General features: G+C 41.2%; 1 protein-coding gene across 1 annotated transcript in view; it reads left to right on the plus strand.

The window, feature by feature from the left end:
* The window catches only part of LOC120740550 (protocadherin-1-like), a 236,799-nt gene extending 218,775 nt beyond the window's left edge, over positions 1–18,024 (plus strand). The window contains exon 5 of the mRNA XM_040042984.1: positions 7,984–18,024. Within this exon, the coding sequence (XP_039898918.1) occupies positions 7,984–8,411 (428 nt within the window). The 3' untranslated portion in view covers positions 8,412–18,024. The remainder of the gene's footprint in view (positions 1–7,983) is intronic.
* The last annotated feature ends 1,597 nt before the right edge of the window (positions 18,025–19,621 follow it).

A 19,621-nucleotide genomic window follows, 5' to 3' on the forward strand; every position in this document is an offset into this window, starting at 1 on the left:
TCACGTGATGGTGCTACCTACCGCACTACTGCTCCACCCTCAGTTCACTTTTATTTACATAGCACCAAATCACAACAACAGTTGTTGTTCAAGGTTCTTTGTATTCTAAGGTAAAGACCTACAGTAATACAGAGAAAACTCCAGCAATCACACAACCACTGTGAGCAACACTTGACGACAGTGGGAAGGAAGAAGTACGTTTTAACAGGAAGAAACCTCTGGCAGAACCCAGCTATCTGCTGTGAGCAGCTGGAGGTGAGCGGACGGAGATGGACCAAAAACTAGGCCAAGCTAGAGCTGGTGACTTCATCTATAAGCTCTCTATCCCCAGGACTTTAGAGCTCCAGGTTAATAGGAAAAATAAATACACACTAACAAAGAGATACTGAAAAATAAGATCATTCAGTTTGCTATCCATGCAAAATAATTAGTCATTTGCTCTATGATGACTTTAGTGGACTATCAATGCTAAGACTCTTCAGGCAACATCGTTGTTGAGCCTCCTGCTTGATCATCACATGCACATAGGAATAAATGGCAAATTTGTAGCCTTGCAATCACCTGATTTGGCACAAAAACCATGAAAACTCTTCAAAGAAATGAAATGTGGTTTAGTCTGATCCAAGCGCCATAGTTATAGCCTCCAGGAAGGGAGTGCAAGTCAGTGAATTGTCTGAAACGAAGGTATCTCTGTGTATGTGGGCTGCTGGCATCACCGCTGATTGCAGCGGGGGAAGCGGCACGTCGTCCGCTTTCTCCTGGATGTCTTTGAGCATTCAGAGCAGCTGCACCTCCTCTCACTCCTCTATTGTTCCTATAAGATAAATTGGAGCTATTGTCATAGACAGAGAAAAGACATTAATTGAAGGTTTTCCTGCCGCTGCTTTTATTGCAACACAAACTCTCTCTCTCACACACACGCACACACACATGCAAAATCCAGCTTCAAAGTAATTAAACACATTAACACTTCAAGCATAAGCAGAAAAAAGAGAAGCTCTCTTTTGTGTACATTTGCTTCCATTTATCACCCAGGACCGAGCGGAGCGGGGGGAAGCACGAGGATTTAGCATATCTCTGAGACTAAAGTGATGGAGCGGAAAAGAGGAAGGAGAAGAGGAGGAGGGGAAAAAAGGGAAAGAGAGAGCCAATCCGCCTGGGCTCTTTACTCCAGTCGACAGCGTAAAATGTCAGATACTCATCTGGAAATTATTTCCATTTCATACCACTGACATCTTCCCAAGCGGGGACACTGAAATCTAATTAGTTTGACCAGAAAATGGTGACCAAGGTAGCGGAGTGTATTATGCAGGGAGAGGGGTTGCTAGGGCGTGTGAGGGTCCCTGGGGTTAACTGGAACTCAAGAGTGCAGATAAGGGCTACAGGGGGAAAAAACTCAGGAGGGCTACTCCATTTTAAATCGCCTTGACTAATAGAGGCAACCTTGAATTCAGTGTTTCAGCCCTCTGACAGCACCGAAGCCGAGCCTTGCCGAGGGTAGAAGGGGGAAGACAGATAGCATTTCCTCCTCCGGGGGTTACCCCAGAACTTTTCAAACTTCCCATAAGAGCTGACAAGAAGGCTGAAGCCGCCGAACGATGCCGCAGCTGCAGCTGTTGGTGCTTCAGGGAACTTTTTAAACTGCTAAATGTTTTGTGATGTTTCTCACCCCGGGGAGGTCAGATGGTTAATCATACCAGTCATCTCAGTGCCTCTCAACAAAAACATTACGACCCCGCCCAGTGAGGGATTTGCTTTATGAGGCTTCTGAATGTACCCCGTGCGATCAGGCGCTCCGATCTTGGCGGAAGATCTTTTGAGTAATGCGTGTTGAGAGTTGGAGTTGCCATAGATCACAGTTGTTCAAACAAGACAGCCCTCACTGGACAACTTTCAGTGTTTACTCAGCACTACTGACGAGTTTCCATGATACTCCAGTCAAATTCAATCTTAATGATTTGGCCCTTGTCGAAATCGCTCAGCACATCACATCACCCCATTTTTCCCCACATCGTTCGTGCTGACTACAAGAACTTTTAGAAGCAGATCTTGTCAGTTAGCAGTCATCTTTGTGATGCATCTGGGCAGCTGTTTCCAAGGCCCTATCTAAATGAATGGGTTTAAATTTACTGGTCAAAGGTAGAAATGCAACTTAATAATGCTACTACACCACATACATTTATTCATGTTACGCAGATGCAGAGGTATATGACTAGACTGAGTGAATATTTCTGCCACCACACAGCTGACCATGTGTGCCCCTACGCTTTGGCAAAGAACACGAGAAATGTAAGGTAAAAAAAATGCAAGATGTTTTCTGGAAGGGGTTCATCCTCTGGGGAGCTCTAGTGTGTTCAGTTAGTTTCAAAAAAAGTTTTTCTTTTTTATAGAAGGGCAAATGCTCAAAATCTCTAGTGATAACTAATGATGAAAATAGACCTCACATCAATTGAATTCAATTCAATGTTATTTATACAGCGCCAAAGCACAACATCAGTCGCCTCAAGGTGCTTTATGTTGCAAAGTAGACCCTGCAATAACACATACAGAGAAAACCCCAACAATCATATGACCCCCTGTGAGCAAACACTTTGGCGACAGTGGGAAGGAAAAACTCCCTACAGGAAGAAACCTCCTGCAGAACCAGGCTCAGGGAGGGGCAGCCATCTGCCCGACCGGTTGGGTTGAGACATCGCGCATAAACAGTGAAGTCTCTCTGCATCCCGTCGACATAGTAAAATAGAAACACTGCTGTTGTAGAAATTTTTGCCACTGCTAATTTAAAATATCTTTTTTATTATGTTTTTGAGTTTGAGCTTGTTCTCTTGGTCATAAGGGTCATATCACAGACAGACATACTCTGACAACTTTACCAGTGCATGCTGTGGGCATCAAGCTGCAGAGCAAAGTTTGAGATGAAATGAATGAAAATGATATCAATACAATAAAGCAGTACAAGAAAATAGTCAGATATGAACTGAAAACATGCATTAATATAAACACGGTAACACTATGAAAGTAAATGAGTCCCACCGGCTTTAAGCCAAAGTTTGTGTCTAATTGATGTGGTGACAAAGTTCTCAGATAATTACATTTGTGCTTCAGCCACTAATGAGAGTCAGAGGCAGGAAAAGCAGGCGAGTCAGCAGCCTTCGCAAACATCTGATCAGCCTTCATGCTGTCTTTGATGAAGATCTGTGCTGAAGGAGCGGCGGCGGTGGCTGCAGCACCCAGCTAATGTCCACCAACAGAGGAAGGCCTTATTAGCCAAAATCGTTATTGATCTCACATCTTAGCCACAACCAACCCTAACCGCCCAAACTCTTCCTCCCATCGTGCTCGCCAATTAGCTCTATCAAAAAAACAAGGCCAATTAGTTCTTGTGCCTAATTAGGACAAACATGACCCCCATCAGCCCTAATTCTGTGATTAGAGTTACAGATCGCTGGGCCGAGGCCCGGATACAGGTTCACGCTCTGATTTGCTCCTGTACTTTTTAATGAGTTCAGTGAGTGTTTTGGAGTTTTGTTAGGTTGTATACCGTCTTTGATCATACAGGTATGTGCATGCATACGTACAGTTTCGTATAACTAAATAAACACATACAGTACTCTGTAAATTGGCAAATATTGCTCAGAGTTAAAGGCCAGTGTTTGAAACTGGATTGAACATTTTTTAATCTCTGCACTTTCTATCGGGTCCTGATACATTTATTGTAATACAGATTCCTGCAGCATTAATTCTATTTGTGCACAATTGCACACCACCTGTTATGTATCACCTGTATCATATTTTATACACTTATTACTTATCACTGCTTTCTGAGACATCTTTAAAAATAGTTTGGAACGAATCTATGGTAAAAAGAAATGTTTCCGATTTAGAACCATAGAACCACCATTAGAGCTTTTAGAAGCTCTTATTGTGAGACATTTAAAGTCGTGCTAATGTTACTGCTAATTGGTAATGGCATTTATCTGTCGTGAAAGGAAAGAGATTATTATATCTTTTGAAAAATAGAATATAATAGAATAGCCCTTTATTGTCAGTGTACATGTAGAACAAAATTGTAGAACTAGAAGACTTCATTGGTATCTGTATTCTCATACAGTTAACATAGCATACCAGTTCTTCTGAAGGGACAGATGGCCAAAATTTGGAAAAAACACAAACCGTGTCAATATATGAATAAAAACAAGTAAAAATGTCAAACATCATTAAATAGATACATGTATTTACATTTTTTCCACCTAATTGTAACACACAGATGTGATGTACAGTATTTTTGACCAGACTTGCCTGCTTTCATTTGAAATGAGGCATGAAACAACAGTTTGATTGAACTGTGCTATGACTGCAAAGATCGAACAGAAGGTGAGCTTCCTGTTTATCTCCTGTTACTCTTGTAAACATCACCTGTTCAAAGATGGCTCCCCTGAGAAAAACACTCCACTCTGACAGTGTCGGAGAACTCGCGATGATAAACAGTGACAGACAGAGGGGCTGAACCTTCCAGGAGGAACATCTGTAACTCTATTTGGCAGGGTTAGTGCAACATCGACTTATAGACAGAACAGATTATTTTGAAATAAATGGGTTTAAAAGTAAAAAGCTTAAAGTTGAAAATAAGGGAGGTCACTGAAGACCTGCCTGAATTAACCTGTCCTGTATCATTTGATGCCACTTTTAAACATGTAGAACCGTGAACACAAAAACCCTTATACTAAACATTAAGTGAACAAACCCTTGTTATAGACTTTTTTTAAACTTGTGCAGAGTCTCGAGATCAGAAAGGAGAACAGCCTGCATAGAAAACACACCAAATCTCAGCTGTTCAAAGCACTTTCAGCTCAGTTGTGGCACTGGCACGATCTGCTCTGGTGGCCAGATGTGGCCCAACAGCACACCTCAAGTTTGCCACATAAAACTCAAGCCGTGCTTTGAGTCAGCAGGATTAGCCAAAGCCAAATGTGGCCTAAAGGAAACTGTAAGTGCAAGGCCACATTTGGGCCAAATGGTGATTGCTGTGTGGGAGGACTAGCTTTAATTATGAGATCAGATTTGACACCGTCTGTGGTGGCCTGCATGCATTACCTGGCCTGTAATCTGTTTGTCAGGGGAGCAGGATGGGTAAGATCAAATTTCCTGAAAGTCCAGAGAGTGTGAAGCTTTTTGGGCTCAGCCTCTGTTTTGATAGTGACAACTCGAAAGCTTCGGTTTAATCTGCCTAAATCTGCAATCATGTAAATCTGTGTCACATTAGCTATTATAAATAATTTAGGTCATAAGTACTGTAAATATCAATCCCTCAAATTACAATTGAAAGTAACTTCCATGTATGTGTATGACCACGAGGAAATGCTGGCGTGTAAATGCTGCCTGCCAGTATTCCCTTGTTCAGTGGGCACTGGTTAAAATACTAAAGAGCCGAATGTAATATTTGCACCTAAGACTTTTATAATAAAGTTTCTACTGTTCTCCCACCGGCAAAGTCGATGGCAGTGATCGCAGCTTTAGTTTAACAAAGTTCCCGTGCACACAGTAGTCCAGCTGAACTCAAGTGCTGAGTCCTTCGTCTGTTGTTGTGGAAGTGAGTCAAGTTTGGAGTGTGTTCAGCTGTACAGCTCTGAGGCAGTCCGTGCTCTATAAGCCTCCTGCTGACACGACGTTTGGAGGCAAAGCACTTATTAAACAGCCGCTCTGAACTCGGCAGCCACTCGCACATGACTTAACATTTTTGCAAGCACCTTGCTTTTGCATGGGAAGTGCTTAAAAACTAAAATCCATAGCAGCGGCGGCCGTGAGAATACGGGAGGGGAAGCGTTGAAAAAAGACAGAGCGCGTCCGCTACTCAGCACTCCGCGGGATTAGAACGCACACATCAAGCCGCAAACAGACAGAAAAGCCGACTATAGCTCCTTTTTTGCAAAAAGGAGGCAATGAATTTCAATTATGCATGAAGCAGAGGCCATTTTGGGAAATAAGCGCCATCCCCCAGGAGGACCGCCACCTCCTCTGCCCCCTCTTGAGCCCCTAGCCTCTAGTATCCAAGAATGATCTAATGTCACGCACAGGAGAAAGGTTACTTTCTGCATACGCATTGATATTTCTGCTTCCATCTCTGACCTTTTTCCACTCTAAGCTGTGATTTCTTTAAAATGCGAACTCAGCCCCGCGTCTGTCTGTCAGTCTCCATCTGTCTGCCTCCGTACCTCAGAGGTACCTCAGAGGTACAGGATGAGAAGCTTCAACAACTTACAGAAAAACAAAAAAGAAAATCCCGATTTGAGAAATCGTGACCGTAATAATCACACACTAAAACACAGATGGGTTTTTTTCTGCAGCCATCATCTTTCATTATGTCATTTTTCTTTTTCAAGAACAAGGCAGTAACAGAATTGTTATTTTAGCCTTAAGTGGCTGTTTGCGAAACCTAATTAATATTTTAATGAACCTGAGCGTGTTTTTCCCTCCTTCACTAAATCAGCTGATCCTGTTTCACGCTCAGCGCCCATCGTTGGATCTGCGCATTCCTTCTGTCAGCAACAAATTCCTGGCACTTTGTGAACTATTAGTGACTTTAAAAATACACAGAGCTTTAATTAATTTTCTTCAAATAGAGAGAACTGCGTGTGGATAAAGGGATAATGACAGTTTTAATCAGCATCTCCTGCTCTTGCCAGCCTGTACACAGCTGAACTGTGACACTGCACTTGCAGTTTTGTTAGATTTTACAGAACAAAAGCATCATTTATGAGATCTTTGGATACATAAATACCAATATTTATTCAGCAAACACATTTATCTGACTGCAGTCAAATGCAATTTACAACCAACTTTGGCTTTTAGCTGCAAACTCTCAGGGGAAATTGTTCTGCTACATAAGACAAAATCCCACAGATGAGCATTAATGCACAAAACAGCAAGTAAAGTTCAAACTAATAAATAACAATAAAAAAGAAAGACTTGCAGACACACATTTGTTACTGCTGGAGGTATTTATATGCATATACCTGGAAAAAAGTGCTAGCCTAGTAACCGGAGTCCAAGCTTTATCATAATAGGTTGCAAAGAAGAAAAAGCATCAGAGTCCAGCTTGCTCTCTTCAAATCTGAGAAAGGAAATAATGGGCATATCCATCCCGAACTTAAATACAGATCTTAAATCCTTGTGTCCGTATCCCCGGCCTGTTCAATCAAATTCTGCAGATTTGCAAATGTAATCAAAACTCCCATCTTCAAAGCTTAATTTGTATTTTAGCCAATATTCATATAGCTAAGGTGATATGGAGTGACAATCAATTCTAAAGCTTCTCTGACTTTTTATTTATTAGCTTTAAAAGGTCCAGGTTTGGGGCCTCATTTGCTGAGATGAGACAACAACAACAACAACAACAAGCGACGGGACACTACCTATTCAGCTCAGAATAGCAGACAGACACCGTTAAAGACCATTCCACAAAAAGACACATTACAGGCGCTTCTCTTCACAGAGGTGGCAAATAATAGCATTTTGTCAAAGCTGCTGTTGTGTACAAGCACAAGATGTCCTTTGGCAGCAGTGTGTAACCCACTGGGTTATGACAATAGTGAGATGGGGCTGTCACTGCAAATATATTTTTCTGTAGTGGTTGAGTGTGATGTGCTCCTTTTAACCCAAACCTTGAGAAAACACCAAAAAACAATCTTTCTAACCCTAACCGAGTAGTTTAAAGTGACTAAACCTCACCCGAGAGTAATAGTGGAAACAAAAGCAGGACAGGACTTGAACTTGTCCCACCCAAATCCTTAAAACCTCCTAATGTGGATCGCTATTGTTGCGGCTGGTGCATCAAGCCCAGACTAGAGTTTATTATTTATTATCGCAGGCTTTTTATGTGAAACCTCTGCACCGTAATGTCATCTTCATCTCCCACCTTTCCTCGCGCTGCTGTTTCCACGGTACTCATGCTTTGCTTCTCTGTTTTGTTGTGTCTCTCTCCAGATCTCAGGCCTCTTCCCGACGTGGCAATGACCGGTAAATGCACCCGGGAGTGCACCGAGTTTGGCCACTCTGACTCCTGCTGGATGCCCGGCCAGCCTTCTCCCAACCGCAAGGTATCCAAGAATGCCCCCAAGCTCTCCACCTTCGTGCCTTACCAAGAGATGGACGGGCAGGAGCAGCTGATGGCCAACGGCAGCCCCAAGCCCCTGCCGATGGAGGAGCGTGGACCAGGTGGTGGCGGCGGTGGCAGCAGCTCCAAAGTGGCCAACATGCGTTTCATGACACCCTACAGCAGTGCCTACCCCAGTGGCGGAGATTCATCCAGTAAAGACTGTGGCATGGAGGAGATCCCGCTGAGCCAGGCGGTGGAGTACCACTCAGCTACCACTCCAACCGGCCAAACCTCAAAGAGGGAGATCTACCTGTGAGGGCACAGCTCTCCACCTTAAAACCCACACTCATCGCCCAGCGCTCCCCACCGTGCCCTGTCGCTGCTCGCCACCACCTGTCGCGCCCCCTCACAGCTGCCCCCTGTGCCTATAACTTGCTGTGCCACAGCACCTACTCCCCCTTTTACCTTTTTTATAAATGCATCTACCTACAAGGCTTTAGCCCCCTCCACCTCTACCCACAGACACCCCCACCCCCTTCAAAAACCAATCACATGTAAAATAGAAGAAATTCAAAATCAATTAATGAAAATGCGGCTTGAGCTGCTTTGGAAGGAATGTAAACTACACCACATTGTTGTGATAATTTAAATGGGAAACTATTTAGCTACTCACGTTTTTCAGCTGGATTTTTTGTGTTGCTTTAGCTTTGTTGCTGTGTGGGACCGGAAAACGGAAAAAAAAAAAAAAACCTTCCGGGGGGTGAAGGGAAATAACTTCTTGTAAATCCTACTTAAGTATACTGTGTATTGCTATCTATCCTCATTTTCTTTTTTTGGATTTACTTTTCTTTTTAGTTTTTCTCTGTCACCTTCGAAGACACAGGGAAATATTACGTTTTTAAGCCAAGTTGCATCAAATCAACTGGCTTGTTTTTGTCAGGAGCAGCTCATTGTTAACGTGAGACGTTTGTAGAAAGACAGCTGTTTTCCAATCTTGAGATATTTAGGGTTTCTTTTCTTTATTTTGCTGTGGAGAAGTCTTTTTTTCATTGTACAGGCTGTAAATATTACAAACAGTGACAGTGGAAACTGCTGTGGCAGAGCGGATCCGTGGCCGTTAATCTTTCTGCAGCTCTTCATGTAACACTGGACTGAAAATGGTTGCATGTAGAGAGAAATGATGCCGTGGCATTCACCGTCACACTGCAGGAACCTGGACTCTTGAGCATCACCAACGGTGCCGAGTTACAAACACAAGACTTTTTAATCATTTTTCCTCTGCTGTCCAACACTGGAACACGGTGGAATTTATGTTAACGAGGAAGCAGAAACATTAGAGGCGCACCGATACAACTTCATACAGAACTGAAGGAAACCTAAGTGCTTCTTTCAGAGCCTCAGAATCTAAGAAGCGATTATATTATTCATGCTGTTGTCAGTAGTATACCATAATATGATAAACTTAAACATGAATGTTATAGAAGGGTATCCAAAAATAGTCAAATGATGGTTTTCTTGCATCAAACTGACCATTTTTCTTTCTGGCATCAAATTATCTTCGATGCCATGATACATTCACATGTGAGAGACCTAAAAGTTTAAAGTGCTCAGCTTAAGGCAGCATTGTTCATCGTAAAGAAGAAATGATTACTCTGTCAAAAAATCTGTTTATTGTGCAGTTTCTGATAACGGATTGATTACGAGCATTTGCATTAATGAAGCCGAAAAGGTTAAAAAAATTTAAAAAAAAGTTTTTCAAATTAGTTAGAGTTTCGGCTTCTCCAGTCTGAAGACTTCCTGCTTTTCTGTATATCATTCTGAACTTAAGTGAGTAGCTTTTAGTTTGTCCAGTGGCTCCAGATCTCACAGATCTTTTGAGATTAAAATTTATAATCCAGTTGATCCAAATAAACAACTCAATAAAGTGTTAATGGAGAATCGTCATAGCTGTAGCTCTAGTCCGTGACAGCCTGTAAGCTTTTATTTCAGACTCAATAAAAACTTTTGTCTTGTGACATCACAGGAAAGATTTAGAAGGAATTCAAATACCAGGGTTCACACTCCAGGGAGCAGAACATGACCCGTGCATTGCAATCTGTTGGATCTCAACATTTCTGATGTTTGCATCATCCCCAAAGAACATGAATGTTCAGGCATTATTTCATAAAAATCTTCTTGTAGTTGTGAATCAAACCATAATCATCCTTGAGATTCATCCTCTGAAGACCATGAATATCCACAGGGAGTGTAATATTGCTCTGTTTGCTACCACTTTAGGGTCAAAGTCACTGCCTACAATTAGTGCTACATGAGTATCTGTATTCATGCAGTCAGTGTCTACTATTATCACCATGCCTGCTTGCAACTACATGACACCAAGGTCGCTGCTTAGGCGTGCAGTAATGGGTGAATGAGGCTTGTAGTATAAAGTGCTTTGAGTGCTCGAGGAGAGTAGAAAAGCGCTTAATAAGTATGAGGCCATTTACCATTTTAAAGCGTGCAGGAAGCATTACTGATTTTATTTGCTTCTTCAGAAGTGATCATCATCAGCATCACATCCATGTCGCACTTCTTACCACTGCTAGCTTGGAAGGCCACAGCGTCGGGAGCTCACTTTTAGAAAGTATATGAATATAATCTAAGATTAATGATTCCCAAAATCTTCGCTTAATCTTTCAAAGTTTAGCAGAGAGCGGAGATGTTGTTCGCGATGCCTGTTTTGTTTTTGGAGGCAGTCCCACAAGCACAAAGCAGCTGTAGGTTTCCTGATGCTGACAGTCCACAGAGTGTTATGGCTCCTTTATCCTTTACAGCTGTGGTGGGCTTCAGTGTGCTTGTGGTGACTGTGGTGAATGTTTCCCTGCTGTTTTTCGAGCTTGAAGGAAGAGCTCTCCAGTCTTTGTCGCCGCTCGTTATTTCCCACCTCTTTACCTTCTCAGTGTGAGGCCGAGCCGTGCGGCGTTTAGCAGAAGTATTTATTAAACCTGTTAGCTGTGTGCAGCGGGGGAGGTGGCTGCCATTTCCTGCAGTGCCGAAGTCGCATAGGAATGCAGGATTAATGACACCTGTACAGGCTCGAGTCCGCTAACACCCTCTCCGCACAGCACAGCACAGCACAGAAACTCTAATTACAACCCGAGGCTCGGCATATTACCGGCAATAATTTGCACCAGTAAAAGTGAGCTGGTTTGGAAGTTCATTCATTCTGAGGCTCATGTTAATGGCTGCTGAGGATAATGTGAGATTTCACCTGTAGTGATGCACGCCAGCTGGGAGTGGATGGATGAAAGGAAAGGCACAGTGAGAGAGTGTGCTGCAAAAAATCTCCCGAACAAGTCATTTAGTCTCACACTGAGCTGGAAAGTCATAAAATAAAGCAAAAACTGTGGTGAGATTATTTTCATCGGCGTCCATCCCTATCTGGGATTTACCTGACAGCTTCTCAGGCAACTGATTAAAACATTTACATTTACTCTGATGTATATTTTCATGAAGGCTTGTATAACTCCAACCTAGAATCAAGGTCAGATGTTGAGTTTTATTGAAGAGCCATTTCAGAACATGCACATATTCACCCATAGAACTACTTCCAGCAAAGTACAACTGATGGCTGAAATTAAGCAACATATTTTCAGAATTTACAAGAAAGTCGTTCAATTTTGTTCACTTTTCTCAAGGCCCTCTCTTTTATTTTTATTCTCTTTTATTCATGTCCCCATATAAAACTACTACCCATAAACGCAGACAGTAAGATAGGCATTAACCAGTCCCTGTGTGATTGTCAGCTGCATCAGAAGAATCCACAGTCTGTGAGACTCTCGGCTAATAGAAGCATGGCCGCCTCTGTTTGTGTCACTAGAGAGATAATCACATAACACAAAAACTCTACTTTGCATTTAGTCTGAACACAGCGTAACATGCACCTTTTTCTTTTTGCATTTTTGGGCCTGGAGAAGAAATAGTAATGCACATCTACTAGGTGTCCAAAATTAGAAATTTCAAATTATAAATCCCTTTGCCTTAACAGCTTCATCAAATTAAGACTGTACAGAGAATATAACGCTTCATGTCTTCTAATAATTGTTGAAAGGCGCTACAAAATCTGGTAATGTTGCAAAGACTGGTTAAAATGAAAAGTGCATGTGCAGACTCTGCATCCAAAAAAACAGATTTTGATCTGTAATCTGAATACCAGCAGATTTGCCTGACCCACTCGATTCTGGAAGGAGACAGATGTCCCTTTGGGCTTCCGTCAGGAAGGGCGTTCAGCACTAAAAAAATCTAACAAATGAAACGTGCGGAGCTTCTCACTGTGACGAGCCATTGGGAAAAAGAGAACAGCTGACAGTAGCTTTATCCACAGATTTGTCAGTCCATCAATTAAAAAAGAAAATGTTCATTTTAATTTAAAAAACCTCTTCAGTTAATCCTACACATATATGGGACTTATACATGACAGATATTAAATTCTGCTAGAAAGTGAATCTGCCTCATGTTGTCATTTCCAGAACTGCTCCCTTCCAGAAAAAGGCAACAGATTTGTGACTGTCTCACTCACACGAGCACAAAAGTCTTGATGAGCCTAAATGACTAGTCATTAATGTTTTACAGCATGTGACATGAACATCCTTTTCTCACAATCAAAGAGGGAACATCAAAGCGATGCCAACAAGCTGAGATGCCAGCGAAGAAAACACAGCAAATTGGGGCTATCGGAAGGGTCACGCAGAGGTCGTGTTATTGTTCTATTAGGCAAACAGTCGCCTTCACCAAGAGTTTCACAGTGATTCATGGCGCTGCCTTTTTGCTGGTGTTTTTGATGCATAATTGCTTCTTATTTTAGCATTTAGCATTTGGTGTATTGAAGCTCTCCGTGTGGGCTGTGTATGGTTCAAAGCGAGGTTTCTCCGTTGCCTCGACGATATTTGATTTTTGATTGATGCATCTCCCTCTTAAGAACCTGCACACATGGTCATTGTGTTCTGCATATAAGTCAGCCATCATTCAGCCACCATTCAGTCCTCACTGTGACACAGATTTAGAGTTCATAGGCCCCAGTGCCGCTCCTCGCCTTCCCCGTTCTTCCTCGGGTGATTTAAAGCTCAGAGCTCGGATTGATTATTTACAGGCCAACCTTAGAGGCCCATGTTGACTTTCCTCCTTCCTTTTCCCCTTGCCACGCTTCAAATTCAGCGTGAGTGAGTAATTATATTCTTTTCTGTGATGCTTACCCACAGCCTGGATGGGCGATAAACTCCCAAGTGCCCAACGTCTTATGCTGTGCAAGGCAAAGATAGGGGAGAGGGGGAGAGGTCATATAGCATCGGTATGACCTCAGCTCTTTCGCAGCAATTAACCCCAGACAAAGAAAAATGAACCCTGATGACCTTTGGTGAACTCTGCTGTCGCTGTTTGCTTTTTAGGCCTCCCGTAGTTTTGCTTGTGCATTAAAGCAAACACAGGTACTGCTGGCATGTTTGCACAGTCACATCAGGCTTACGATGCTTATTGCAGGCATGAAGAAATGTGTCAGGGCTTGAGCAATCCTATATTAGAGGTCCAAAAGTACGTGGACACATAAATGTTCGCGTCTTATTGTTAAACATGTGGTTACAATAACAACCTCTGGAGCTGAAAAATGAAGCAAAGTGTGAACTGTCAGAACTCCCATTTTTACTGCAGCCTTGTGGACAATGTCCTCCAATTCTAGGGTGAATTATTCTTACTATTATTATCATCATTATTTTAATATTATTATCATTTTAAATTCATATGGGTGTGTGGCCACTTTGATTGACCAAATTAGCCATTCAGTACCGGCTTGTCCTCACCTTTGTTAATCTGAGTCGCTAAACTGGACTTCTCAATTGTAGTTGTGCTGTCGGTGTACTTTGAGCATTTCTAATGGGCTTACTGGACAAATGAAATAACTTACATTGCGATACAGCCCATACAAGAAGTCTTTGCTTCCACTGTGATGTATGAATTTCAGTATTTCATTTGTATCTTAGCAGATGAGTGGGTCTGTGTGTTGAGGTGGAGTGCTAAGTAATCAGCTTACTATGATGCTTCAAAATGTGGAGCCCACAGCCAATGGGAGAGGTCATGGTGGCTACATCCATCCATATACCCTTCGATTACATCATCATGGGTACCAGCAGATTTTGGAACCCAGTAACAGAAATTTGCAGTTGTTTGGTAACAAAGCCTGTCATGTGGTCCAGCTTATCCCAAAGGTGTGAGCTGTGGTTGCGGTCAGGCTCAGGTTACAGCAGAGTGGGAAAACCATTTTAAGAAAATCTTTCTTCTTCTGTTCTTTTTTCTTTTTTAAACCACAGAGTCAAACTATGAAGTTCAAAAAAATCTGAAAAAAAATGTTGATTAGTTCAGATACAACCAGCCATATCATATACGGAACAGTCATTTCAGACTTTTTTGCAATGTTAGGTAAAAAACCCCACGTCAAAAGGAGAACCAGCAAGAACTTGGCAACAGTCATTGTTGGGTGGAACACATTACTGTAATCACATTACATCTTTCAGTAATGCAGAAATGTAATGTGGGTGTATGCAGACTCCAGCCCAGCAGCCAGAGACTGAACGTCAGCAGGTAACAGAGGCAGTGATGAGCAGTCAGGGTTGCACCTCAGTTTCTACCTGTTCACGTTTCTACACTAGAATCATTGTGGCGATGGCTTTGAAGTCTCTTTTCCATCTTTGCTTTGTGCTGTGTTCATATGTAAATACTGAAGGATCGTATATCCTCATCAGGAATAAGGATTTATGTTGGTGTGTGGGACTGTAGCGTGAGGTTTACATTAACTGGTGATTATGAGACAATGTGTTTCAGATACGCCTGCATAGTAACAAGAAATTAATAAATGAGTAGTGTAACAAATTACTTTCTCTGGTGAGCATACTGCATTACTTTTAAGAAATATGACAAGTAATGTGTAATGCATTACTTTTTTAAGTAAAACAGGGTTCCAGTGAGGAAGGAGAAATTCTTTTTACTATAAAGACCCCTGAGCCAACAGAGCCAGGCTCAGGGAAAGGCAGCCATCTGCTGTGACTGGTTTGGTTGTTAAAGGTCTCTGTACTCCTCTTCTGTGTCCTCACAAACAAGACAGTCCTCCAGCAGACTAGGCCTACAGCAGCATAACTAAGGGAGGGTTTAGGGTCACCTAATCCAGCTTTATTAAAAAGGGATGATAATCTGAGGCTAATATTAAAAGTAGACACAGATTTTTATTTTTTTATTTTTTTTGGGGGGGGGGGGGGCACAATCTAAAACATTGCATGACCATAAGTGTTTGGTCTCTCAAACAAGCACTTCCTGCTCCCTGGTGGAACACGTGAACCCCAAAATCCACCACCACCCATCAGCCCCTAGCAGAACACAGGTGTCTCTGCATGCAGTGCACTCACATCCTGCTGCTTTTAAATAGAGGGAGCTTTCCAGTTACAGAAAAAGAGTATATCTGTGTTTATTTCTGATTCTGCCAAAGTATAGAATATTAGATATTCCAGAATAAATATAGATGATAAAAATATTCAGCTGGGCCTGAGAGAAAGAAATAAAACAGCAATTTAATGTATAATCTTTTTATGGAGCTTGAGTCAGCTGCAGTTCGTCCTTTCAGTCAGCAAACACAGACATGAGGAGCTTTATAAAAAAATCTGATGCGTTATCAAATATAAGCATCTCTAAGGGAAAGGATATTGATCAGAAACTGTATTTGACATTCATAGCTGAGTGCAACTTAATGCATATGTATCTACAGTTTTCTTTCCTTTTTCCGCCTTCATACTTCTGTGCAGCTTTTACTAATAAAACGCAGCAAGTTTACCTCTCAAAATCATTCGTGAAAACTGTTTTAGAATTAAAACGCAGACCTTAAATTAAAAATATGCTTTTTGCCATTTCAAAATATTTTGCCACAAAAACAAAAAAACATTAGTTTACCCTTGATGTATTATTAACAGCTAAAGTGCCCTACCATAGTTTGCTTCTGAAACACTTTATAGACTGATTCATGACTCCAACACATAAACATCTCCCAGGAACGGTTTATTTTTAAAATACACATTGGTTTACTACTGACAGGCATTATTTATGTATGAAATCCACAGCTGTACTTAACAGAGGAGAAAAGTTTGCTTTCCTAAAACGCAGACTGTGTCTCAAGTCGTCAGACTCTTAAAGCTGAACTTATTTATAGTCATTGCTTAACAATGACACGAGTCGTTGTGACATACCTTTGACATACACGTGTTACCAACTCTCGAGCCTTACTCATGGCTTTTTTTTGGCGCTCTCACCTGAAGCTTAAATTCACTTTAAAGAAGCAAAAAAGAAGCAATCTAATCTTCCAAGGCTAAGATAAAGAAGGATTATGTTGAACTCTAAATCATGAAAAGTCACTCAAATTTCAACACAAAGATGAATGGACAAGCAACAACCAGCTCTTAACTGGATGCTGTTGCTTTGTACATCAGTCCAGTGTTGTTCATTAGATCAGCTTTAGGAGAGTACAGTTTGAGACGCAGTCTGTAGTTCCTACTTTTAAAACATTTTCATGAACAGCCCTGATCCAGCTGTGAAACTCTGGTGGTCCCTTTATGGATCACGTCTATATCTGTGAGTTCAGCTGAACGGTGGATTCTACAGTTTGAACAAAAGGTGAATGTTTGGTTTGCGAGTTACTCGGTTTTGCAAAAGGTTCACTTTGTTCTAACACACAACGGGATTGATTTAATTCAGCATTTTTCCCTCCTCGGGCTGACTCTGTCAGCGGTGTCGTGAGTCTGTCGGTAACATAACGACTCAGTGAATTCATCTTTCCTCTCTCTTTCTTCTGTCCACTTATATTTAGACCGGAACCACTTTGTGGCTCTCGTGTAATCAGTGTTTTTATATCTGAGGCGTTTGCATTGATAATTGTGTTTAAGTCACAGAAATAAACGGCAGCTTTCATCACATTTAACTCAAAGGGAAACAAGAGACCTCTGTTTATTTTTGAAATTCTTCATAACTGCCACATCTCTGCTTTGCCTGATCTATTTAAGGGTCAGTTTTACGCTCAATGTTGACTTTTGTAAACAACTTTAAAGAGGCTGAACTAAGTGTACTTGAACCGTCATGACTTTTACCCACTTTGAGCACCAGAAGCCTGGGTCCTACATTGAATATTACTGCATCAGACTCTAAACTCATGTTTGAGGTTTAGTTATTATTTTTGATGAAAAGACCATTTGGCCACCATTTGAACGCCATTGTCACTATGCTAATTTGATTTGCGTGACGATAACCGGTGGATTCTTTGACTTGCACTTCTGGAGTGCAGAAGTCTACAGAATAAAGGCGGGCGATCACATGAGAGCTGCAGACGAGTTCCACATGAAATCACGTGATAGACTTTGGAGTGGCTTGCTGTTTTTTGGTTGTGTATTATACTGAGGCTGGAGTCTCCGCAGTCGAAGCTTCAGCTGAGCATGAAACAAACCAACTTTATAAATATTATACATTTTTGTTGTTGTCACAGTTGTTTTATCAATGTTATGGAATCAACACTGCTATAGACATACTGTATGAATATAAATGGTTGTTGCTGTTTTCTTACCAGACGCGGCGTGTAAATGATGATGATGATATCTGTTTTCTGAGCAGGCAGACTGGACTCTGTGTTTTCTATTTCTTTACTCCATCGTGACTGAAAACCAGACCTGGCAAGCTGAATGGAGAATGTGAAAGTTTAGAGTTATTTTGCGATTACACAATCAATAAAATTCAATGTTGATTTCCCAAAACATAAAACAGTTGATCTCGACAATAAGACGAGAGCCACGTCTTGGTTTGGGTGAAATGGATCTTTGTCGACGGTGCCTGCAGACACCTTTACCATTATGCGATCTCTTTGGGTGATGCAACAAAAAAAGGGGAAGAATACAAAATTACAGAATCATGTTCGTACTTATCTCACGTAACTACGTCGATTTTTCTGGTAATGATGAGCAAAGGATGTGACATCTGGAGAGAAACTAAAGTAAACAGAATTTCTTGGAGCTCCTAAAGTGCTAATCTGTGCTTTTTATGTGTTATTTTGTGTGCTGAAATTAAAAGGACTTTAAGGGCTCCATTAAAATTCTTTGAAGAAAGAAATTAATCAGTTTATAATCACTTCTTTTGATGTCATTTATTTATCTCCCAGAGATATCTGATGGTTACAAAAAGAAGAAAAAGAGAAGAAATCGGTACCGCAAATCAGCCAGTGAAAAAATAACTACAACAAGGTTATCATCATCACACAAAGTGATGTTAGTGGAGATAACTATTGTATAAGGGTTTTTTTTTTTGTTGTTTTTCTTTTTTTTTTTGAGAAAGGCAAAGTTATTTATTTGAGATGTGGTTGTGAGAATTGTTTAGGGTCCTGAAATTATTTTGTTGTAACCTTGGAGGTAAAAACCCCAGAAAACAAATTCTAAACGGTGGCATTGGGCTTCCTTGTGTGAAGGATGTTGTAAAGATTCATATTGTTTTAGAAGAGAAGAAAACAACAGGACAGAACCGCCGAATCACTTTTCGTCTTTACAGGAAGTCCACGTTTGTAGCCTAATTGTTGGTTGGTTATATTTATATAGGAAAAATGCTAGTGATGCCTTGTTTTTTGTACAGTTTTATGTACATGCAAGTGTAGGTTTTTTTTAAAAAAAATGTCAATAAAAAAAATATATATATTCAAACAACATGAAGGAAGTCTGACCTTGAACCTGTAGGATTATATCGTCTCAAGTACCGTAGGCTCTATTAAATGTAGGAGTGATGCGTCAGGCTCAGAGCGGAGGTTGGCTGTGCGCCTCCTCCAGTCACCCGTCTGCTTTACCGCTTTCTGTTCTCTCATGTTCATCTCAGCCGAGTCTTAAGACAAACTGTACATGAATTTTTGTTGTTTTCAGTCTTTTAATTTTCTTGGAGGAAGTTGGGTAATGTGTTTGTTTGAGCCTCATCTGTTCTCTTTTGATCAACATTCGCATGTTTGAATTTGAAAAAAAAAATGTGGTCTTTTATTTTTGCTGAGCAAATCAAAGAAATGATATCTTGTAATTACTCCTTCCTTATAGCTTTACAATAAAATACATCAGTCAAAGAAACATCCCGGCTGTCGCTCAGTTTGTCTTGCAGGTGTAAGTCTGCAATGAAATCACGTGTTTTTACTAGAAAACAATGTGGCTTGCTCTTATTGGCCAGCATAAAATCTAGAATACTGGATCCGTTGTTTCTGATTAAGAAATGTTGCTATGCATGTTTCTGCAGTGAATAAATGTCTTTGGCATATTTCTGTGCAGCGCAGGTCAGCAAAGCTCTTGGGACAAATCTGAACGTGCCAATCAAAAACAAAAGCCTCCTGTAAATCTCCCTGCCGCTGAATGTGCCAGACTGCAAAATCACACAAAAGAACCAATCAAATAAATATCAAAAACTGCGACTTGCAGTGCCTTCAACCATTCAACGATGCAAGGGTGGGTG

Source organism: Simochromis diagramma, unplaced genomic scaffold, assembly GCF_900408965.1.
Source record: "Simochromis diagramma unplaced genomic scaffold, fSimDia1.1 OVJJ01000433.1, whole genome shotgun sequence".
Classification (NCBI taxonomy): domain Eukaryota; kingdom Metazoa; phylum Chordata; class Actinopteri; order Cichliformes; family Cichlidae; genus Simochromis; species Simochromis diagramma.